The sequence below is a fragment of the Chenopodium album genome, chromosome 9 (genome assembly GCF_948465745.1).
Source record: "Chenopodium album chromosome 9, dcCheAlbu1.1, whole genome shotgun sequence".
Classification (NCBI taxonomy): domain Eukaryota; kingdom Viridiplantae; phylum Streptophyta; class Magnoliopsida; order Caryophyllales; family Amaranthaceae; genus Chenopodium; species Chenopodium album.
Window position 1 is genome coordinate 41,528,449 of NC_137842.1, and position 24,275 is coordinate 41,552,723.

The 24,275-nt window shown below is 37.8% G+C and overlaps 1 protein-coding gene across 6 annotated transcripts; it reads right to left on the reverse strand.

The window, feature by feature from the left end:
* Positions 1-8,542: 8,542 nt before the first annotated feature.
* On the reverse strand, positions 8,543-22,098 carry LOC145559769 (protein NUCLEAR FUSION DEFECTIVE 6, mitochondrial-like). 6 transcript variants are annotated; one of them, XM_081621083.1, is made up of 3 exons: positions 21,844-22,089; positions 21,556-21,677; positions 8,543-8,595 (listed from the first exon to the last, which is right to left on the reverse strand). In XM_081621083.1, the coding sequence occupies exons 1-3, from the start codon at positions 21,984-21,986 to the stop codon at positions 8,588-8,590; spliced, it is 273 nt and encodes a 90-aa protein (XP_081477209.1). In that variant the 5' UTR covers positions 21,987-22,089; the 3' UTR covers positions 8,543-8,587. The 6 variants fall into 6 exon arrangements, with proteins under 6 accessions (XP_081477209.1, XP_081477206.1, XP_081477210.1 ...); XM_081621080.1 differs by lacking the exon at positions 8,543-8,595 and adding an exon at positions 8,599-9,006 and having other exon boundaries at positions 21,844-22,088; XM_081621084.1 differs by lacking the exon at positions 8,543-8,595 and adding an exon at positions 8,599-9,033 and having other exon boundaries at positions 21,844-22,088.
* Positions 22,099-24,275: the final 2,177 nt, after the last annotated feature.

A 24,275-nucleotide genomic window follows, 5' to 3' on the forward strand; every position in this document is an offset into this window, starting at 1 on the left:
CTCTCCATTAACTCTAGGCCGACTAAGTTCAGGTGGTGGTACAGACTCTTGAACCATCTTAGAGATACTCTCCCCACAAACGGCACCAAATGTTTTGGATGCTTTCTGGTCCCTTAGAAGAATTACGTCACCAAGATTGGTCCCACGTGGTCTTTACTTGCGAAACATAGAGACTCCAGTTGGTAGAAGCTCCGCCTCCGACATCAAGTTAGTATCAGTCAAAAAATACGAAAAGGTGTGGAAAAAGGTAAAAGTGAGATCTTCTCCGATTCCAAGACTAGGTGTTTTCTCTGATGTGAGAGAATGTACGTATCTTGTAATAAATGAACGTGTCCCTAAAAAAGGGGGAAATCTACCTATTTATAGGGTTGTTGGAAAATGTGCCCTTCATTAAGTCAGGATGACCTAATGGGTTGCGCCGTTTTACGGCGCTTTTGGGAATTGGGCTCAGAAGGCCGCAATTTCTTGAGGTTATCTAATGGTGACACGTGTCAACTGGTGAGTGGTCCATGTTGTACCTTTCCAGGAATGACGTCCCCCTCTGATTGGGCCACGTGTCTAAGGGTATTTTTACCCAAAACACTAATTACTAGCCAATCAAATAATTTTAGAATCAATTATATCCTAATCTAATTATGAAAAACTCACATTATTTAAATCAATTATTATCCTTTTAGAATATGCTCATAATATACTAACAAATCTTATCCAAAATTAAACACTTTAATTATGGATAATCATCAAAGTTAGCAACTTTAAATGTGGATAATATCAAATAAATCAACTTTTGAAAGATGTAATTTTATCCTAAAACAAAAGATTTTATCTCAAATCAATTTTATTTTATCCCAAAATAAATTGTATTTATCTTGAAAAATTTTAAAAACAAAATAAATATTTTTTTGTTTTGAAAATCGTGCGCCACCCACCGGCCATCGTGGTTGGCTAGCCGAAGCTAGCCACGGTGGTTGGCTGCCTTTTAAAGCATCCACTGCCGCAAAGGGTAACAGCAGGTAGCAGCCTTGTTGTGGCTGCATGACACCATGCGCGGCTAGCCTGGGCTAGCCACGGTGGCTGGCTACGGTTAGCAGCCACTGCCGCGCAAAGGCAGCAGTAGCAGCAAGCCTAGCATGGCTGGGACCGCAGTTGTGTAACACTTGCACGCTGTTGTCCAGCCACTACGAACCACCTGCCCTCTCTCCCTCTTGGACTAATCCCAGTCGACAACCATCGTGGTTGCGCCACCCAGTCGTGGCTGCCGGCCTCAAAATAATTTATTTTTTTTGTTTTTATTTTAATTAGAATAACGTTTATTAAAATTAAATTAAATCTCATTCAATTTTAAAATTAGGGTTCATCATAAAATTAATCCCAATTTAATTCTAACTTTTAAAATTAAATTGATGATCATACACAAAACATTTTTATGCATAAATCAATTCAATTGAAATTATGAAACGTAAAACAATTCGAATTTAATAAAAAATCAAGCACAAAATCTATATTTTAGTTTCAAAAATCCGAAATTAGGGTTAGTGTGTTTGAAATTTTTGAACAATTTAGGGCTTAATTTGGTCCTCTTCATGGCTATTTTGAGCATAATTAAATCATATTTAATCAATTCCAAAAGTTTAATCACATTAAATCTAATAATTGAACCATAATTAAATAAAATAGTTTCTCCCTCTTAATTGATTATAAAATTAAGAACATGGACTTCAAATAATCGTATTATTATCATCAAGAGTGTTCATGCAAGAGGCTAACTGATACCACTGTAGGAGTTTATAGGTACTATATGCGGAAAAACATGAATCATATTCATTAAGCACCTATCCTAAGATCGCATGCATAACACTCAAGACACATAATCATATCTTTGAAGCATGATCTCCACGAAGCTATGCGACTAACAAATCAGGGAGAGAATAGATCCCCAAGCGTTGTTCCTCTACTTAGTCCACAGGATTTGAACGAGCCGTCCACCAATACTAGATTGGTCAAGTGAAGGAAGAAAACCACGATCACCACCTTTAATGGAAACCGACCACCACACGAACTACCACCACACCACTGGCATCGAGAGGAGGAGAGATACGTGAGAGAGAGGGAGAGTATGAGAGGGATTAGGTTCGTGTTTGCTAATTAGGGTTTGATCTTACTGATCACTGAATTGTTATGTTCAAACCCTAGGCACCTAGTCTATATATAATACTATTAAAATTAGACTAGGTTACGAAGCCTAAACTCCTCCATACCACTCCATATGGTCGGCCATACTAGGGGATGAGGCCCATCATGGGCCTTGTCTTCTCGTGCTCGATCTATGCCCTTTGTGTGACCTTTATAGGATTCGTCCAATTGGGCTTAGGCCTATTTTACTTAGCCCAAAGATCGTTAGTACCTCTAGCTATGCTATAACGACGACCCAAATGAACGAACTTAATTATCTCCATAATTTGATCCATTTATATACCTAGTAATTACACGTGACAAAGACATAAATCCCTCACTATAATCCTAGCTTTTCGTGCAGAATCATATGGGGTGCAAAGTCTTTATTACAAAATGGCATGTTTTGGCGTGTGGAATGCGGGTAGGATAGAAAGGTGTGGTTTGACCCTCGGATTTGTGATGATCAGAAAGTCAAATATCCAACGCCACCTTCTGACAGTAATGGAGATGAGGGTGAATGAGCTTTTGCTTGAGGTTAATGTGGGGTGGAATAAGGAGATGATTTTTAGCATGTTTCCTAATAATATCAATGCTTCTATTTTATCCACTACCTAATCTAAGAGACACACTAATGATGCTCTGTTCTGGTCTTAAACAAAGGATGGAATATTCACGATAAAATTATGTTATTGGCCAACACGGACTAGTGGCGATGTGCAAGTGGATGGGGGGTTCTGTTGGGGAGGATGCGAAGTTATGGAGGGGCATTTGGCATATGAATGGTTCTCCAAAACTTAAGCATTTCATTTGGAGTGCTTACAAAGGCAACCTTGTTGTCAAGGAGAGACTAGTGTATAGGCATGTGATAGAATACTCTTCATGTCAAGTATGTGGTGCTGAAAATGAGTCAATACTTCATGCTCTATTTCACTGTGAGGCTGATGTAGAGATATGATGATATAGCGAGTTGGCTAGACATTTAGAGGGTGCTCCTGGTTCGTTCATCTTTTAGGGAGAGGTGGGAGTGGTTAGCAAGTAGATTAAGGGGGAAGGAGCCGAGAATTGTTGGTGCTTTTAATGTGGGTTGGCTGGTTTTGCAGAAACAAGAAAGTTTTAGGCTTTGAAATTTTGAATGTGATACTCATTACAACTAGTTTTGTGAGGTTGGTGAAGGAGTACTATGAATATGCAAGAAAAGGTGATAATTGTACCCTAATTGCGTAGTCACAAGACTGCAAGCAATAGTACTTCCTAGGTTTGTCCGAGCTCGACGATGGTAAAGATCAATGTTGATGCTTATGTTTGCAAGGGAAGAATGGCTTGGTTGGGGTTGCTGTGAGAGATGCTTCGGGTTTGCTTCTGTTGGCTGGTGTTTGTCGCATACTATTTATAGCCCTTGCAACTGCAGGGGGGCTTGATGCTAGATATGGTATGGAACTTTCGATGAGGTATAGCTTTAGGAAGGTACACGTTGAGAGTTATGAAACAAGTGTAGTCCAAGGAGTATTATACAGGAGTGATGGGCTTACTCTGATCCACCTTATTTATGATGATATTAGGCATGATAGCCTTTTTTATGAATTTTTATTTTCTCATGTTAGACGAGCATGTAATACGATCACCCATCATATTGCTAGATGGGATACCCGTATTAATGATGGACTAGTTTGTGTGGGTCTGCTCCCTTAAAGGATAGAGATTGATTTAACTTAATAATATGCTAGTGCTACCTTTTCATTTAAAAAAAAAAAAAAAAAAAAGGAAATTCTCTTTGGTGAACTCCAACTTTTAATTTTCTTAGTGGTAAATGTCTAAATTTTTTATATTAAATCAAATGTAACATAAATGATTAATTTGACTAAACATTTAACTATAATTAGTTTATAGTTAGTTTTTATTATTATTTTTTTTTTTACATTTATTGTAGAAATATTTTTTTTAAATCACCTATTCACCCAATTCCCCCCTCCCCCACGCCAACGCACCGGCCGCCCAGCCTACTTCACCGGTGTGTCGAACTCCCCTTGTGCGCCTCTCCTCCCCCTTACCACTAGCCCCTTTCTCGAAATCAACACCCTCAACCCTAAAATTCCCTCCTCGAAATCTCAAATTCTCAATCTCTCCTCCCTAAACGAAATCAGATAATTCAGGTTTCTGGATGAAGGTCGAAAATCATGGGTTTCTTCAATTTCAAAGCTTTAGGGCTTGATTTCTCTCGATTTCAGGGTTTGATTTCGCTCGACTTAGGATTGATTTTGCTGATTTTAGGGTTTGAAGGAGGCTTTTTTGCCAGTAAAGAGGGGGTCGCCGACGGTGGGAGGAGAGTGCTCGTTAGAGAAGAGAGAGGAAAGGTCATGGGTGGTGTGTTTGCTAATTAAAGGAGGAGCAGCAGCTAAAGCGCTGTTATTTCGATGGTGTTGTTGGTGGTTGTTGAAATCGGGGAGGAAAGGGAGGGGAGAGGCCAGAAATGGGGAGGAGAGGAGAGGAGAGTCTGCCGGAATCTAGGTTGAGAGATGTCAGATTGGGGGAAAGATAGAAGGTGGAGTGGGGGAGGTTGGGCGTCTCCAATAGAGGCCAGGGGCGGATCTATTAAGGTGCATAGTGAGTCACGTGACTCACCACCAAAAAAAAAAAACTAAGAGACCGCCTATTACAGATTAATAGGCGGTCTCTTTGTTGCTTCTATTTGAGATTAGCGCACTGTTAGTTTTTTAAATATCAATGAGACCGCCTATTAAAATATCAGATAGGTGGTCTCTTTGTTGCGTCTATTCACCACGTCATTAGAGACCTGTTATCTAGATAACAGGTCTCTTTTTGTCAGCCATTGAATTAGAATAATTTTTGCTTTCATATTTCATTAAAGAGACCTGCTATATTTAATAATCGGTCTCTTAACTTATCTAACTTTTTTTTTTTTTAATAATTCTTGTTTTTAAGTAAAAAATCATAAAGTTAGTTTAATGTAATAGTTTTATAGTATGTATTTTTATATCCTATTTTTGAATTGAAATTATTTTGGTGAAATATAATTTTTTTTTTTATATAATTTTTGGATTGAAACAAGTGATCAATTATTGATGGTGACTCATAAGTTCTGGATCCGCCACTGATAGAGGCATGGCCACCGACTGAGGAGGGGTTGCTGGTAGGATAGTTATGGATTTTTTTTATTAAAATAACACTTATAATGGTAATCAATAGTTTAGGTAAATAAAAAAAAAATTAAAAAAAAAACCCTTATATTATCTTTTTTATTAAAATATTTTTAGGTGAAACCCTAGGCTTGATTAATGTAAGAGTCTAATCCGAAATCTCGAGCTCCGAATGTTTCAGCTATCATGCTTCTCGCATCAACCCTACTCTACTTATAAATAGTGTAACCCGTGAAATTGTAATTAAAGGTTAGAGCAATAAATCGGCAGTGTAGAGCTTTAGGTAAGCACTTCAAACTGCAAGGTTTGCTACACCAACAATCAGGTATAACTAGAGGAGAGAGAATATCACACATTCTCTCAAAATTTTTTCCAATGGCTTCTTTAGTCATTTACTCACCATCAACAGTAGCTCCTTAAAAAAAAAAGGTGCACTGATTAAACAACTCTCAAAACAAGAAAAACGCTCTCCCTTCTCTCTAAAACAGAAACTTCAACTCCCTCAAGCCTCCCCTGCTGCCGCCGGCGGCCAGAGCACCGTTGCTCATCTAAGGTCGTTGGCGAGCAGTTCTTGATGACCTCGGGCCCAATTAGGCGCGTTTCTCCTGGTTATTTTAATCCGAACATCCCAATTTTACTGAAGAAAAGTTAGGGTTAGGGTTTGTTTTTCGAATTTGGGGGATTTTTGGGTCTTATACACGGAGACTATTCCCTGTTCGAAGGATCCGCGATTGGCTGTGTATCAAGTATCTTTCTCAGTGGTGTAAGGGCAGCAACGCATCTGTCGGCCGGGGTCTTCCTTCATTCCTTTGCTAGAGTGTTCTTCGTAATGGATTTTCTGGTATGCCTTGTTTCAGTTATGGAGAAGCTTGTTTTTTATTTGGTTACCAATTTGAACCTTAGTTTCTAGTTGTTAGGTATTTCTAGTTTGTCTTTGTTTAAAGTTTTTATGGATAATTTTGAAGAACTTAGGGGAATTTTGTGTATTTCTCATGTTGAAGAGGATGATATCTCTTCTCATAAATTAGAGCTTTTAGTTGGAAAGTTGGAGAATCCTTTTGGTATTCTGGATTTTGTTAAGGGTTTGAAAGATGAAGGTAACAATTTCTACAAAAAGAGTAATATGGGATTAGCGCTTGCAAAATACTCTCTTGCACTCAAGATTTTATCCTTTGTTACAGCCTGTAATGATGAAGATAAATTTGTTTTTTCGAGCCTAGCTGTGGCTCTTAATCTGAACTTGGGTGCTTGTTATGTCAAAGAGAAAAACTTTGACAAGGTGGGTCAGTTGTGTTCTGCAGTTTTGTGTTATGATACACCAAATGTAAAAGCTTACTTTAGAAGGGCAGTGGCAGCTTTAGAGCTCAATAAACCCGACTTAGCTTTTATGGATCTCGCACAAGCAATTAGGATTGATCCCACCAACAGAGAGTTTCAACAAAAACTCAATGAGGTGACCTCTTTATTGGGTTGGTCTCCGGATTTTGTTAATGAGGCACTTGCAGTTACAAGAGGGGATAAAATGTTTAGAGATTATGCTAAAATTGGGAAGAGGAAGTTAGGGAAAAAAGAAAGCAAAGACATGGTAGTGGAGATGGTTGTGCTCGTAGGTGTATTGGTGTAAAAGATGTCACCAAAAAGGAAAAGGATGTTGCTGGCAAATCTTTGAATTCGGAGGAGGGTAAAGCTAACCCTATCGATCAAGATCGAAGGCCCAACATTATTGATAACAATTCTGATCTGAAGTCAACTTCAGAAACAAAAAAACCCAAATCTTACAGGGTCAAGTTATCGGTTTTGTAACCGAAAACGTATTGATTCCTATTTGCATCTCACTCCAACAATGTATGGAGCGATTTCTAAGGGACGGACACCACACTACTATTGCTCTTCCAAGAAGGATTTTATTAGCATCCGAGTACTCGATCATCCAAAGAAGATGGATTGTGTTGAAACTCAAGAAGTTTTTACACCAATGGAGGTTAGTCACCCCCCTGTGAAAGGGCATGATAGGTGTGAAGCAACTCCAAATTTGGCACAAGAAGATTCGACCATAGGTATGGTTGATCAAGTGTCATCATCATGTGAAAGTACGTCGGTGCCCCTTCCAGATGCTCCAGTCTACTCCTCGGTGAAGTCTGCTGCAAGCCCCAACAATTCCTCTTCTCAAAATTTGAAGTTATTGGTTTCTTCTTGTCGTTCCAGAGCTAGAAGGCAAAGTCATTCTCTAAGAAGTTTAACTTCCTCTGTTTTTACTAACCCTTTGTTTTGCAGGATGAGTGGCTCACAAAGGAAAGCGTCTTATCCCACCGAACTTGTATGGCTTCCGAATAGAAAGTTGTTATATGATTCTACCCCTAATGTTCTAGTGTGTACTTTAGTTTATGATTAATTTAGGGTTTTGCTGTTGTCAACAAAAAAAAAAAAAAAAACAATCAGGTATAACAAAAAACAGCATTTTATCCTAATCACAAATTCCATTTATTTTATATCTTCAATAGGCTGCATCTATCTAAAGGAGCTAACTATAATGTTTTCCTGATCCATCCTTCCCAGATTAGTCTGCATTTTGGGTTCAGTAACCTCTGCTGCTCTCACTAAGCACTAATAGATTATGAGTACGCCAATTTCATCCGACAAACAGCAAGGGATTAGTAGAATAGCATCTAAGTTAATCAGAAACAAGAGACTGGTCTGCTAGAATTTCGATGGAATAAACTCAAAAGCTGTGTGTAGGCATAATTCAAAGTTCCCACATGAATGAGAAGGGTGAGGAGATACAATAGGAAAAACACGCGCATACTACTTCTAAAACAGGTGATACAAGTCAACCTTGGATAATTTGGTAATATGTATAGAAACATACCATGTAATGGAATGGTTGGCTAAGGGTTTCGCCACACAAATTCCAACTAATGATAGAGAACTAATCAACTAAATCATAGGTAACTGCAAGCATATCAATACAAAATAAAATTAAAAAAAAAAAAAAAAAAAAAAAAAAAAAAAAAAAAAAAGGTGATTGAATCAATATGCCTTGGATGCAGCAGTTCTATTATTAAAGCTAGCACGAGCCAATGAGTTAGTTGGTAGCGGAAAATTTATAATAACATGTCAATTCCTTCGAAGGATGGCCTTAGAAATCCCTGTTAACCAGACACCAAAGGTAGCAACTCAATTAAATGAAAACTAAAGACAGACAAACAGACTCACTTCAAGACGACTGCTGAAATTTTCACTTTTTCAAAAGAGCAAGCTTATGCACCTAGACCATCTCAAATAGATTGGATGCATTAGAAATTTATTTTAAAGCATTTACATCACATTATAATAGGAAAATTATCATCAATGATATTACAATAGCAAAATGTGCAGCAGCTAATTCCCATCCAGCTTACACTGAGCTCCACCTTTATATAAAGAAAAAAGTTTTGCCTAAGAACCCATTGATCACACAAAATAAAGCACATTAAGTCAAGGTTGCATATCAACATGATGATGCCATATATATATATATATATATATATGAAAAATATTGCAGTAATCTTGTATTAGTTGATCAGGTGAAGGTATGATACAAAAAAAATGAAATAGCAACAGTTACAGTGTAACAAGGCGATTCTGTTCAAGACTCCGGTTGAATCTTCTGAGCATTTTCACACGTCATCATTGCAAGCTGATTGAACACGCATAGTCAGTTAGCCTGCTCAATGTTTATGTTAAATTTAGTTTGTAATAATAGAAGTTGAATACAAGATGCAAATAAGACAAACCCTCAGCACCAAATATTGCAAGAAAGGTGAAGACTATCTACATAAACAGTAGGGAAATAATAGGAGCAGAAATTGTAAATTAAATTCTTAAAACCAAATAATGACTAACAATACATGCAGAGGTGAAACTAATTGATCCCAAGACCTTATGGGCAATGGGGTAGAGAGTTATCGCTCATCTAAGTGGCGAAGAAGGAACAATGCAGAATAGAGATGTCAGTAAGACTAGGTGTGTGACTTTTTCCCCATCCAAACTACCCAGAAGAAGTTGCTTCACGAGCTTCACAATGGAAGAAATTACTAGAGTTCCACCGGTATACAAATTACAGATGTATATCTGTATCCTATATCCACCTAACCTGTATTGATTTCCTAACAAACCTTAGGGATCAATCTTCTTGCCACATTCGTTCCATTCTGACTTACAAAAATGATGTTACTCTAATCTTCAATTATTTGATTTAAATGAATGAAGAATAAAAAAAAGTTGTGCAATGAATTTGCTAATAAAATTACAATTCTAGACAAAGGACCTTTTTTATATAGATATTCAAAAATTTTGGGACTATCCTTTAATGAACCATTAATTGATTAGTTGTATCAGACATGGGAAGTTCAAACATGGGTATAAAAACATACACAACACTTCAATTATCATTAAGACACATCATTGTTTTTAACCAAATTGCAAGAAAGAATGATAACAAGGACAGAACATGTTAAATAGCTCATAAATATCAAATCGACAGAAACAGTTTTTATGAGCAACGTCTCCATACAATTCCTTATCCTTTTGAATTATAGTCCTTAGATCAAACAAAAGCAGGTTGGCTGAAGTGTAAAATTGCTACAGGGTTTTTATGTGATCCTAGCATGCCCCACAAAATGCAATGTTGGTTACATTTATTATATCTTATAGAAAGTAGGAATGAGAGAGAAATTTCTAAGGTTGGTTGGCCATGTAAAACATAGATTAAGTAAGGCTCTTTTAAGGAAGGTAAGGGAAATTGAAGAGTGACAAAGTGACAGCCTGACAGGATCGTTGTGTGTGTGTACACTTTCTTTTTTTACCTAAACTCATTCTCATATCTATTATCCTGAGTTAAAGTTTTTTTTTTTCAAAAAAAAGTTATTTTTACTCGTATGTTTTTCCTCTTTTTATCTTCCCTTAAAGCAAATCCTATTGTTTAGGGGCTTGCCTTGAATTTATATAAGTCTTAAGCTAATTGGTGATAAAGGGATGGAGAATCAATCAATCAAAGCCTTAATCCCATAAGTTGGGAAAGGGATGGAGAATGCTAGCTAATTATTTATTGACATGTGGAACGCAATTATATAGATACCTAGTAGCTAACCATTAGAGTACAGATTAGCTTAAAGTAAATTAGCATAAATATTAAGTGGCATGGCAAATTAATTTTAGTCATAGGAGATGCTTTTAACCCTCTTTTATAAACCTCTCTCAAACTCTACTCTTCTATCCTCTAGGTTTTCACTTTACACCTTTGCTCACTATGTTTTTTCTCATTTCAGATCCACTTTCATTTAGGCACTTTTCTTTAATGTTAGCTTACCTCATATCATTTGAGACCAAGGCTTTGTTGCTACTATTGTTGTTGGTTCTTAATGTGGAAGTAAGGAAAAAAATATGGAATTACATAAGAGCATTGATCTTTTTATAGGACAAGGAAATTGTGTAAGGGCATTTTAAAAATATTGAAATGGTCATTAAAAATGGAAAACTCCTCCACACAAAGGGAAAAAAAATAAATAAATAATAATAATAACAATAACAATAACAATAAATAATAAGAATAACAATAACAATAACAATAACAATAAATGAAAAGCTTCAAATTGTTACTTATTTTTACAGCCCGTAAAAGTTGCTTTTGCCCTTTTGGGTTTCTTAAGGAGTAGAAACTACTCTATAATCAATGTGGTTGCCTAGAAGTTAATGAGGATCCTAGAAGCTTGAACAAACATCCTTAAATTCCTAAACATAAAAAATTGTTTTACAAAATGTTGAGTCCACACATTTCCCATGGCATGTGTACAACATAAAAACATGTCACTACATAGCACAAAATCGATCAAATAAAAACTACCACTATTTCAAGCAACACATTTAATATTTGTTAAGGTGGTGTTCTCATCACTAAAATTTCACTATCTTATCTAATCGACCATGAACTTCTCTGATCATTTTTTTAGGTTGAAAAGGAAGGCTTTATCTGCACATTATGAGGAACATCAAAAGAAGTTACATCCAAGAGCCATGACAGACTCTCATTAACCTCTCTTATCTTATATGAAGTAATTAGCCTTTGTCTTATCTTATCTTCCTAGACCTTATTTTTAGGCCTTACTAGACCTTATTGGAACTCTAGAGTCCTTATCATATCTTATTTGAGTTTATCAATCCATACCTTATACCTTATCTGAACTAAAAGCAAAAAATAACAGGAGAATAGATATTTAGTCTAATATAGATCTGATCTAACCATGTTGCAAGTTTGCATTTCAATGAACTATAAGACAAACAAGACCTTAAATGAGATAACCAACAGATTGCCGAAAAGCCTAAAAGCACATCAATTGTAGAAGAGCTTAGGAATTAGGATAGAAGATGCAAGAAGAGTAACATAAAGCATAAAAGGAAACATGAAAAAACCAGTGAAACTGGCATCACAGGATATGTTTAAATTACAAACCAAGCAAAAATGAAATGCTAGAAGCCACACTAAACTCTTCGGTGGTTATAATTCAATACTAGATTTAAGGTTAAGGAAAACACCAATTAATGATAAAACAAATCTTCAAGAAGAAAGCATTTCTAGCATATAAATTTTAAAACTATGGTAGATGGGGAATTCTTCAAATGCTATGTTTTCTTACAGACACTACAAGCCTACGAAAAATAGTAATAATAATTAAAAGAAGCTAGCAACAGCATCGATAAGAAAAATATGCAACGGAAAGCGTAAATAAACAAGAATTAAGTCGAAGGATTGGCGTTGGATTAAGCTGAAAGCTTGTGTACGGTACACATGGCTTTAGGCCATGACTCTCAAAGTCTCAAACAATATTTCTGAATGAATTCTCTCTCTCCTTATGCTATTCTATTTATACTACTTGAGATACAAGCATTTGGCCTATTCCCTTGATTGTTAACAATTACTACAATTTGTCTTCTAGCTAAGTAATTACTGAAAAGTACTCTGCCAATTTCCTTCAACCGTTGCTGCTGCTCATGGTAGTGGGTGTGTTGCTTGATGTTGTTGTTGTCTCTGTCCTTTCCTCCTGCTGTAAGTCAGAATTTGTGGTGGCTGAGGTGAGTGTATTGCAATACTCCCCACCCCCCCCCCCCCAAAAGAGCCACCTTGTCCTCAAGGTAGAACTCAGGGAACCTCGCCTTCACAGCCTCGGCATCCTCCCAAGACGCTTCAAACTCTGGCAATGCATGCCATTTAATCAGCACCTCCAGCCCATCCTGGTGCCCCAACTTCGGCCTGCTGTCCAACACAGCCTCTGGTTCCACGAGGAGTTCCAACTCCGGGGTGATTTGTTCGGGAATCGTGGGTGAACTCGTGATTTTGCCCACAGCCGGTTTCAATTGGGAGACATGAAATACTGGTTGTAATTTACATGTCTCTGGCAGAAGTAATCGATAGGCCACCTTACCCACTCTCTGGGTGACCTCAAATGGGCCGTAGTAACGCGCTGCCAGCTTCTCATATGGCCTCCTTGCTAAGGAGCGCTGCCTATAAGGCTGTAATTTCAGAAACACCCTATCTCCCACGTTAAATTCCACATCTCTCCTGTGAACATCGGCATTATCTTCATGACTTGTTGAGCACGGGCCAAGTGCAGCTTCAATTCATCGAGTATCACATCTCTCTCCTGTAAAACTTCCTCACTCCTATGCGCAATAACTTGGGGGGATCCCGCCCATACACTACCTTGAATGGAGTCATATGAGTGGACGAGTGAGGAGAAGTGTTATATGAGTACTCTGCCCAAGACAACCATTTGGCCCAAGTCTTAGGCTGATCCCCAGCAAAGCATCGGAGATAGGTTTCTAGACGCTTGTTCACAACCTCGGATTGCCCATCTGTTTGTGGGTGATGCGAAGTACTCCGCTTGAGGTCGGTCCCTTGGAGTCTAAAAAGCTCCTTCCAAAATAGGCTAACAAAAATTCGATCTCGATCAGTCACTATACTCTCCGGCACCCCGTGATGAACACTTCTGCCACTCCTACTGCCGTGAAGGGATGCTTTAGCCCCAAAAAGTGAGCATACTTTGAAAGTCGATCAACCACTACTAAAATTGTATCCACCCCTTTCGACCGTGGAAGGCCTTCGATGAAATCCATCGAGATGTCGTCCCACACCTTCTCCGGGATGGGCAGTGGTTGAAGCAACCCTGCCGGAGATCTCTGTGAGAGTTTGTTCCTTTGACACACCACACACCCCCTCACGTACTCCGCCACCTCCTTCCGCATTCCGGCCCAACACATACGCAAGTACGTTTTTGTTTCACCTTCGTGTCACCCCACTGGCGAGTCATGGTACGCCTTAAGGAGAACCGTCCTCAGGCTGGATTGAGTAGGTAGCACCACCCTCCCCTTGTACAAAAGGTGGTTATCCTCCACCGTATAGCCCTTAATTGGCTCCCCTGCTGCGATTGCTACCTTCATTTTTCGGATGAAGGCATCCTTTTCAAGCTCCTTCTGCAAATTCGTCCAATCCACCCCTTGAGTGGCCACCAAAGCCCCCAACTCAGCCCCCTTTTCCTCGCCTCCCCGCCGCGACAAGGCGTCGGATACACGGTTGGCCACCCTCGACTTATATTGCAATTCAAAATCGAACCCAATTAGTTTTCTCACCCAATTCTGATATTCCGACCCGACTTCCCGTTGTTGCATTATAAATCTGAGGCTTTGCTGATCACTACGCACAACGAACCTCCGGCCGAGCAAATAGTGTCTCCATTTTTGTACGGCTAAACACACAGCCATTAATTCCTTCTCGTACACAGATTTGCCCCGCCCAACCAGACCCAAAACCTTGCTGAAAAAGGCCACAGGTCTCGCATCTTGCATCAACACCGCACCCAAACCATAGCCCGAGGCGTCGGACTCAACCACAAATAGTTTGCGAAAGTCTGGCATTACTAACACGGGTGCTGTCTTCATTGCCTTTTTAAGCTGAAGAAAAGCCTGCTTAGCTCTAGTGGACAACCCAAAATTATCTTTTCTCAATTGGTCCATTAAGGGGTGGGCTATGTGTGCATAGTGTTTGATGAATTTTCTATAGTAGCCCGTCGGGCCCAAAAACCCTCTTAAGTCTCTTAGGAATTTTAGGGTGGGCCAATTCACCATGGCCCGAATCTTCTCTTGATCTACAACAACCCCATCTCGGGAAATCATATGGCCCAAATAAGCCACTTCCCTTTTTCCAAACTCACACTTCTTGAGATTGGCATATAACATATGAGACTCAAGCGTGGCCAGCACCACTCAAAGGTGATCAAGATGCTCTTTCTCACTTGCACTATATATGAGGATGTCATCAAAAAAGACGAGGACGAATTTCCTCAAATATGGTCGGAAAACTTCATTCATTAAGGATTGAAAGGTTGCCGGTGCGTTGGTCAAACCGAACGGCATAACTAAGAACTCGTAGTACCCTTCGTGAGTTCAGAAGGCTGTTTTATGGGTATCCTCCGGGCGCACTAATATTTGATGGTATCCTACCTTCAGATCGAGCTTGCTAAAAACTCGTGCCCCATGATATTCGTCTAATAATTCATCAATCACGGGAATGGGGTATTTATCGGGTACCGTATCTTTATTTAGAGCCCGGTAATCGACACAAAAACGCCAAGAACCATCCTTCTTTTTCACCAAAAGTACGGGACTTGAATAAGGACTTGATGAAGGTCGTATGACCCCGGCCTCTAACATCTCCTTAATGAGCCGCTCAATTTCGTCCTTTTGAAATTGGGGATACCGGTAAGGTCTTGCGCTTACCGGATTGCTCCCATCTTTGAACAAAATGGAGTGCTCGTGGCCACGGACTGGAGCTGGGCTACCTCGAAAACCCCACTGTACTCCTCTAGCACTCCCCTTACAAATTCTGGTACTTCACTGCCTTCCCCCTTTTTTACCCCTTCCACTTGATTCAACTCCACTAAGGGTCCTCCTCCTTGCTTGCGAATTGTCTTGACCATAGCCTTAAGGGTCACACCCGTACGGGACAGTGACGGGTCACCCTTCACCGTTATCGTCTTGCCATTCATCTTGAAACTCATCACTTGGAGCTTCCAATTAGTGACCACAGACCCCAACTTCTCAAACCATTACACCCCTAAAATCACGTCGGTGTTGCCCAATTGAAGGGGTAGGAATTCCTCCTCTATTTCCAACTCCTCGTTTAACTCCAAACGCACCCCCTTACAATGGTCGCGGCCCCTTACAGCTTCTCCATTTCCCAATGTGACTCGGAAAGAATTGGTACCCACGATCGGTAACCCAAGCTTCTCTACTGTCGTGGTGGAGATAAAATTGTGAGTGGCCCCCGGTCATCACCACTACGGGTTGCCCATGGATTTTTCCGGTGAATTTCATGGTTTTCGGGTTAGTTAATCCAAAAATGGAGCACATGGACACATTAGCGGTTACCTCCTCCCCCTCTTCGCTCGGAGTTTCCAAGGCTTGAAACTCCCCTTCCTCGTCACATTCCTCTCCTTCTACCAACAAGACATTGAGCCCTTTAGCGGAGCACACGTGAGTGGGTCCCGTCCACCGCCCATCACACCGAAAATAGAGGCCTTTCTCCCTCTTCTCCTGAATTTCTTTCTCTGTGAGTCTTCGCACCATGCTAGGTTGGATCGGTTTTGATAAGGCTCAGAAGCTGATGAGGCTTGAGGGGTTTGGGCTTGTGTTTGGGTTAGTTGGTGGGCTGCTTCGAATTGGGCTGGGATTGTAAGGCTTAGGGAGTTGTGTTTGGACTAACCCACTCCCCAACAATGCGGAGGCTGGGCTACGGTTAAAATACGAGTAGGGTCCAGGCTTCGAAAAGGCCCCAGCCGTTTTCTTGAGGGTGCTAACCCGGTTTCTCTCCTCAACCCGTATTGCAAGGTCCATGGCGTCCTCTAGGGTTAATGGGTTCAACATTCGGATCTCGGCACGAATGTCCTCCTTCAACCCGTTGATAAATTGTCCCTTCATCAGGCTCTCCGGTCCGGAATATCAGCAAGTGGCGACGCCTTCTCTATGAAGACTCGCCGGTACTTTACCACCGTGGTGGTTTGCTCGACAGCGAGCCACGGTTCGTGCAAGCTTCCCGAGTTCACCGGTCGAAACTGACTCAGAATCCGACTCTTAAGATCCTCCCAACCGACCACCGACCGTCGGCGGCTTTCCCATTGATACCACCTCACGGCGTCACCATCCATGGCCACGACGGTGGCCTGCAACTTTTCCGTTTCCGACAATCGGTAGAACTAGAAATATTGCTCACTCTGTAGGATCCACCCATTCGGGTCGGAATCGTCGAAAATCGGCATGTCTAACTTCCGATACTTCCAACTCCCTCGATTTTCGTGTTGGTCATCAAAGTTGCGGAAATCTCCTCCCCCGCCTAGTGGTTCCCAGTTGCCAAATCGAAGCCCGTTCCCATTGGTTGGTTCGTTGAACCCCCCGTTCCTGTGTGGGGAGCCGTAGAAGCCGCCTTGTGCGCGTGGCTGCTCCACCTCCTCGTTTCCAAAGGCAACCTGAACAGGCTACTTACCCAGGGCCTTAATGGCGTCGCGAAGCTCTTCCATAACCTTGTCCTGTGTGCTCGTCGTCAAGGCAAGTTGCTGAGTTTGGTCGTTCCGGAAGCGGTCCATTCGACCCTCCAATACTTGGCGCATCTTGTCAATGGCTTCTTCTTGCTGCCTGAGCATGGTTGTCCGAAGAGAATTCTCTCCCTCACCTAGCTTTTCGATAATCTCTTCCAACCTTTCTTCGAGGGCGGCGACTCGCTCCGGTGTCACGGTCAGTGGTGTCGGTGATACCAATTGCAACGGAAAGCGTAAATAAACAAGGATTAAGTCGAAGGATTGGCGTTGGATTAAGCTAAAAGCTTGCGTACGGTACACGTGGCTTTAGGCCATGACTCTCAAAGTCTCATACAATATTTCTGAATGAATTCTCTCTCTCCTTAGGCTATTCTATTTATACTACTTGAGATACAAGCATTTAGCCTATTGCCTTGATTGTTAACAATTACTATAATTTGTCTTCTAGCTAAGTAATTAATGAAAAGTACTCCGCAATTTCCTTCCACCGTTGTTGCTGCTCATGGTAGTGGGTGTGTTGCTTGATGTTGTTGTTGTCTATGTCCTTTTCCTCCTGTAAGGCAGAATTTGTGGTGGCTGAGGTGAGTGTATTGCAAAACACTTTTAAAACACTCCTTGAGCATGGAGAGCATCGGGATAAAATCAAAAGAGAATACAAGGTAGCATATGTTACCAAAAATGAATGTAATCTCTAAAGCAATTTAGAGGATTCAAAACCGCAAAGGGAAAATGATCCTTGCATCAAGCATATGGACCTTCAAAGGAACAAAGAAGGAAAGGGCAAAAAATAGAATATATAAGTTTTTGATGCATTCTATGCATCAACACCACTACTATTACAAGCAGCAGCACATAATTTACTATAAGACAAGACAATATAGTTATTTTAAGTGGACTACATAGCACATCGTTCTTTGCTTATGTCTCTTCATCTAGTCTTGATACAACCTACAAATAAGGAAAAAGGAATTCGTTTAGGAGGAAAGAAATAATCGCAGAGTGATGTTGAGAGAATAGCAAGAATGGTGAAAAAGAGGAGGCTTGCTCAACTAAATAGGTTGAAAAGTTAGAAGTTAAAGCTTTAAGGCACGTGAATTAAATGAACTTGAAGATTCATAGATGATATGTAGATCTACTAGAATTCTGAGATGATTTTGGTGACTTAATTCAACATTTGGTGAGCGTTGACTTACCACATGGTGCAAGGTAAGGAAAGGGCATAAAGGGGCTTCAGAATGTGGGTTAGATACCTAGATCAAGAGAGAAGAAAATAATACATTAGGAAGCTTATTTGGAGATTGATGCTTTAGAATTTTTAAGTCAAGAGGATAACCACACATGGACATGTAAAAACACCTATCCCAAACCAAGTTGGAAGGTAGTATCACCTAAAATCTTACAAAAGGCAATTGTGAAAAAACTAAGCTAATATGGAAAGGCTAGTTAATAGACATAGCTCTCCAAAATTTGTGTGTGTTTGTGCGCGTGTGCGCATACTATAAGTTTTACACAACAATTGAAAAGGATGAGTGATACTATTGAAGTCAACTTTGTTGCACCTACCAATGACAAAGACATATTAGCCAACAACTTCACATATTTTGAATTTTGATAGTAAAGTTAATAACATAGATCACATGAGTGGATGGTGGAAACACTTTTATTACAAAGTAGTTAGTAACAATAGTCTTATGTTCGTGATATGAGTGACCAACTAATTAAAAACCCACATGAAGGGAGAATTAACTTTAATTGTCAACCTCCCCACTCCGAACTCCTCCTAACACTACTCTTAGTACTCTATATGGCATGCTATTCTCGCTGATGACCACAAATTAATGGCTTCCAAATAAAATATAGCTTCAATATATCAATCCTAATTCCTAAGACCTTTTATGAATATAGATGAAATTCCGTCAAAAGCCTGCATTTATAAACTTTCAGATTTTTCACTCTTTGAGACAGAACGAACTCCCAGCTTAGTCCCTTAGTAAACCAAATATATAAACTGCTATTCACTATACTTACAATTTCAGTAATTTTTTCATCTTTGTTTAAATGATACATCTATAGTATTTTAACCATCAAAAAGTTCAATGTAGATCCTCTAACACTTAAAAAAATATGCTTACCCCTCACTTGCAACCATATAAACACACATAAAACTGAAACAGAAATCCATATTACTAGATTATATCTATATATCTATGTAGCACAAATAAGAACAGTTATCAATAATATCCCGAATTGATAACTACATAAAGAAAAGTTTTCCACGTAAAAGGTGTTTAAAGTAGTAAAAAGTTTTTGGCAACTTGGTAGTGAAGCAAATGAATAGCAGTGCCTGCTAGCTTATATCAAAAGGTTTGTTTGGCTTTATAAGTTAGATAAGTATAACATTCACCTTTGAGAAATAATTAAATTAATCCGTAGTTCTAAGGTATCATGAATAATGTTCAAATCTCCCCCATATAAACCCATTACCATTGTCTATCCACTTACCCAGAACCAAAACTAGTATCACTGATAGGATCGTAAAAGTATATTATTTATATATATATTAAACTCTTGATTTTTTTGTCGACATTTGATAATTTAAGAGTATAATAAATATTTTCTTTGCCGGACACGAGATACTACTATTTTTATTTGTTTGTTTGTAGGAAAGAAGATTATGGTAGCAAAATGCATTTAGCCACTCCTTGGATTAAAAGAAGCGGAGCTCACAAGACTGAATTAAGTCACATACTTTAAGCCCAGTGATGCTTGAGCGTAAATAGCCACATGGGCCTTGACGTACACCAACGTTTCACTAAGCAAAACAAAACAAAAGAGAGAAACTGAGAGTTTCACTCACTGTTCTTGTGGGTAAGATACAAAGTAAACCATTGAGCGATTTTTGCGAGTATCAATCATAACAATAGAGAAGATAGAGATGGAATTGGATAATTATTGGAGCGAAAAACTTGGATTTGCTAGGGATCGAAGACTCCTATGGATATACATGGGGATGCCGAATTGGAGGGATTATGAGAGTTTTATTTTGGGGATTTTCTGGGCTAGGTTCAGAGCAGCAAATTGATGAGCTTCATCAGAATTTTGCGTGGTATCTAGCGAACAGGTGATAAGCAAGACAGACTAGAAGGCGACTCGAATCTGCTTGTGTTTACTCTGATTCCCACTAGAAAATTTGATACTGTATTTATGTTTTCATTTTCTTTTCATTCGACTGTCAGTCTTGGTTTATCTTGGATAAGTAGTAGTATTAGTTTTGCTTTTGGAGAATAAAAATGAAAGTCAGTGCTTTCACTTTGTTAATTTTGCTTGAATGCGACTATATACTTAGCTGGTATACAATTTGCTAGATTAATTTAATTATTAGTTTTATTTTCATTTATGTGTTTTGTTAATTAGTGTTATTATGATTTTTATGCATTATATTATAGTTACCTCAATATTTGTTATGACAGGCTAAATTATTAGTAGGGTAGGGAGATCAATTATGTATTAGATTATTGGATTGTGAGAATTGATATGTTGTAATTCTTGGGTATTATGTTTATATTCTTAATTGGTTTAGTAATCCGTTTGAATATTACGAACTGGTTGATTATATTTGAGACCGGGCATCTTTAATATAATTTGCTAGTTTGACAACTAGACTATTAACTTGTGATCCGTAATTGTCCTAGTTGATACCATTATTAGTGATTAGGTGTTTGATTGGTGACTAAAACTTGTCGTAATACCTAAGATCATGGTTGCACAAGTCCAAGATTGTGAGATTTGTGGCTTAAGTTAACTACTTCCTTGTCATTAATGCTACAAATTAATTGAGTCTAGAGAGCTTGTTCTAGATTATTAGTTGGTAAGACAATATTCCAAGAGCTTGTTTGGCCTATTTGCAATTAAGGGAAGTTTCAAATGCTTGTTTGTGTTCATTGGTGAACATTAAGATATAATCATGATTATATATGATTCGACGAACAATTGATACTCCGATGCTATAATACGTCTCCCAGTTCCCTATTTCATTATTCTTGGTTTTAGCGTATTTCAATTTCATTAGTTATATCCCGTATTTTATTCGTTTTCTGGTCTGTAGCTTATTTATTAGATCATATCATTATTTCTTCAAAACAAGGGTTTCTAACTTACTCAAGTAATAATTTGATAATCCAATTCTTTGTGGGATAGACACTAGCTTACCCTGTTGCTTTTTAGGAGATTTTAGTTAGGTTTATTTTTGGTAGACACGCGACAGTCGTACCAACCACCTCATTGCATCAACGAAACTATTCATGAACAAGCTATTACTAACATCAAACAGAATTAATCTAATTCATTTACAAGATTGCTACTTTATTAAATAAATATTTTATTAAGAAACTAAATTACCTGATTGTGGTAACAGCATAAATCAATTCAAAGACATAATTTCCAGAGAGTATCAATATAATAGCAATCAAACCCACTAAAATAACATATGACAATCCATCACTCATCCAACACACTTAAATCACATCAAATATACCATATACTGTATAACCAATATTCTGCACATAATCCATTGAAAAATGTACATAAAATTCAACTGAACTTACCATCAGGAACCCAACCATAACAACGGGGAGATATCGAAAGCAACGAAGTCATCAACGCCGAAGCAGTTACAGTATGAAACGGCTGCATTGTCTCCAAACAAACACTCAATTCAACAGGGCACCTACATAAAACAACCAAATCCTTTTTTATTTGTTCTCCCAAATCAACGATACAAAATCCGTAAATTTTACCACCAAATTTCCAAAAAAAACTCTAAAATGATTCAAATTATGATTAAAAAAAATTGACAACAAATTTTCAGTGCAATTGGAGGAAAAAAGACACGCCTGAAGATGCGCTGAGAGAGGGAGTTATTGACGGGAGTGCGAAAGGCAGAGCGAGCAGATTTGGTGCCAGAAGCGAACTTAGCAGCGGCGCTGCGGGCGGAGGTTGATCGGAAAATGGATCTTGCGGCAGCAATAGTGGCCATTTCGCCTTGTCTTCTTGTTTTGTGGGAGTATTTCAGCTTCTCAGCTTTCTCTGTTCGTTCAACAGAGGTTTTATTTTCCAAGGATTTTTGGAATACAGCTTAGACCCTAACTCGTATTCTAATTATACAAAGGTCCCTTCGGTTGAAATTTTTTCTGTGGAGGCGGATGCAATATGCATCCGGTTTTCTTTTAAAAAAAGGCGGAATGAACATTTAGTTGTTCAGTAAAAAACATATAACCATTTTATAAAGAACATATAACTATTTTATAAAGAACATTTAGTTTTATATGTTTTTTTTGTAAATCTAAAGAACATTTGTAATATTAGTAAAGAACATGATAATATTAAAGAACATTATTCATATAGTAAATGTACATTTGGTATAAATGACCGTGTATGCATATAAAAAATTACATTTTATTGTATTATAATGTACATTGTATTATATTCTAATGAACATATATGTTATAATGTTCGTTACATGTTTAATGTACATTGTATTATTTGCATCATGTAAGTATATGAAAAAAGAACATTTTACTGTACTTTAATATACATTTCATTATTTGAATCTACAACTTTTCTAAAATTGTCTATTTGCTTGCTTTTTTCTTAAAAAATGGATTAATCGAAAGATCTTCTTCAAGAACTTCATTTTATTTCTCATTGCAACAACAAAAATAACATTAAAATCGCAATTAATTCCCAATAAAATCAAATATTACAATTTTCAATCAAATTTATAAAAAACAAACACTCAAACTCAAAATAAACAAGTATGAATGTCAAATAAACAAGTATGAATGTCGAATTTGGTCTTACCTTCCGTTTTTATTTGTCATCTTGAACAATTTTGGACTCATAATTTCGAATTTCTTGAAATTTTGCTTGAGGTTTGAGGAATTTAAATGGGTTTGAAGTTTTGTTTGGAGAGAGAAAGTGAACTTTTGGTAAAAAAAAAAAAAAAAAAAATTGAAATGATTTGTAATTAATGTATGGTAAAAAAAATAATTATAGTACTATTTATCTATTTCATTTAACAAAAAAAATAATTATATTATTACACAAAAATAATATACAAAATTGTTGCACAAAAATCTGATGTACATTATAAATGAACACTATGTTCTTTTATGTATATGTCCATGTACATTATAATTAAATGAACACTATGTTCTTTTATATGCCCATGTACATTAGTATATACCTGCATGTTCATTCTGCCTTTTTGTACTTTGGAGCGGATGCACCATGCGGATCGTGCATCCGCCTCCAACCAAGCTTTACCCTTCGGTTGGTTCAATTGTATCTCCAGCCCCTCTTCGAGTGTTCGTTCCACTGATGACTTTGACTTTTTTTTTTTTTTGTTCGTAGAAAGGAAAGATGGTTGTGATCAGACACCAACTTTAAAGGATGTTATAATTATTGACATCAGCTTGTAATACTCCCTCCGTTTTTAAATATTTGCTCCATTTCTATCGGACACGCATGTCGATACTAATCTTTGATCACTAATATCTTTAATTATCAATAAAAATAAATTCTAACAATTGAAAATTAATAATCTATTCATTGAGATGATTCCAACAAGTACCCACAAGACTACATTTTTTCTTATGTATAAATCACAAACATTTGTCAAAGTAGGACAAATGAATAGTTCAAAAAATAGAAATGGAGCAAGTTTTAAAAAACGGAGAGAGTATTAACTAGTGTGTTGATCCAGGCGCTGCCCTGGGATGTTGTTAAAGGTTTTTCTTTTTTTTAAAAAAAAAAGTTTAATTTTTTAGTAAATTTAGAAATATAAAGTTAATATATTGAAAAGAATTAAAAGAATAGTATAAGTTTCATTTGTTTTTAGTTTGGTTTTTTTTTTTTTTAATTCTATATTTATATACATTTATATTGATGAATGGAGCATAAATTATTGCTAGTTAAGATGGAAAGATGTGTGATATTCATTTCATGAGGTTAGGGTTCAAACCTCCTTCCATGCATTTTTTAGTTAACATTGCCATGAAATATTGAATCGTGACGTGACATGATGTCATTGGCTATTGAGTGGTGATGTGGCACACGTGGAACATAAATGTTTTTAGGAACGTTTTTTAATATAGAAGTATAGATATAGACTAGATTGACATCAATTTTGATTTTTTTTTTAAAAAAAGTAAAGAACATTAATGAGACTTGAGTGGGGTCTACTTGCTAGAAATTTATGATAATTGTATTAAAATCATTTTTAGTATAATAAAACGAATATTAAAAAATTAATTAAGTTTCATGT

What these genes read in the sequence shown, in the direction of transcription:
- LOC145559769 (XM_081621079.1), bottom strand. Translation starts at nt 21,986, where the DNA reads ATGGCCACTATTGCTGCCGCAAGATCCATTTTCCGATCAACCTCCGCC. An exon ending in CTCTCTCAGCGCATCTTCAG is followed by an intron (nt 21,678 to 21,843) that starts GCGTGTCTTTTT and finishes TGTTTTATGTAG; the next exon opens with GTGCCCTGTTGAATTGAGTG. An exon ending in TTATGGTTGGGTTCCTGATG is followed by an intron (nt 17,505 to 21,555) that starts GTAAGTTCAGTT and finishes TCTGCCTTACAG; the next exon opens with GAGGAAAAGGACATAGACAA.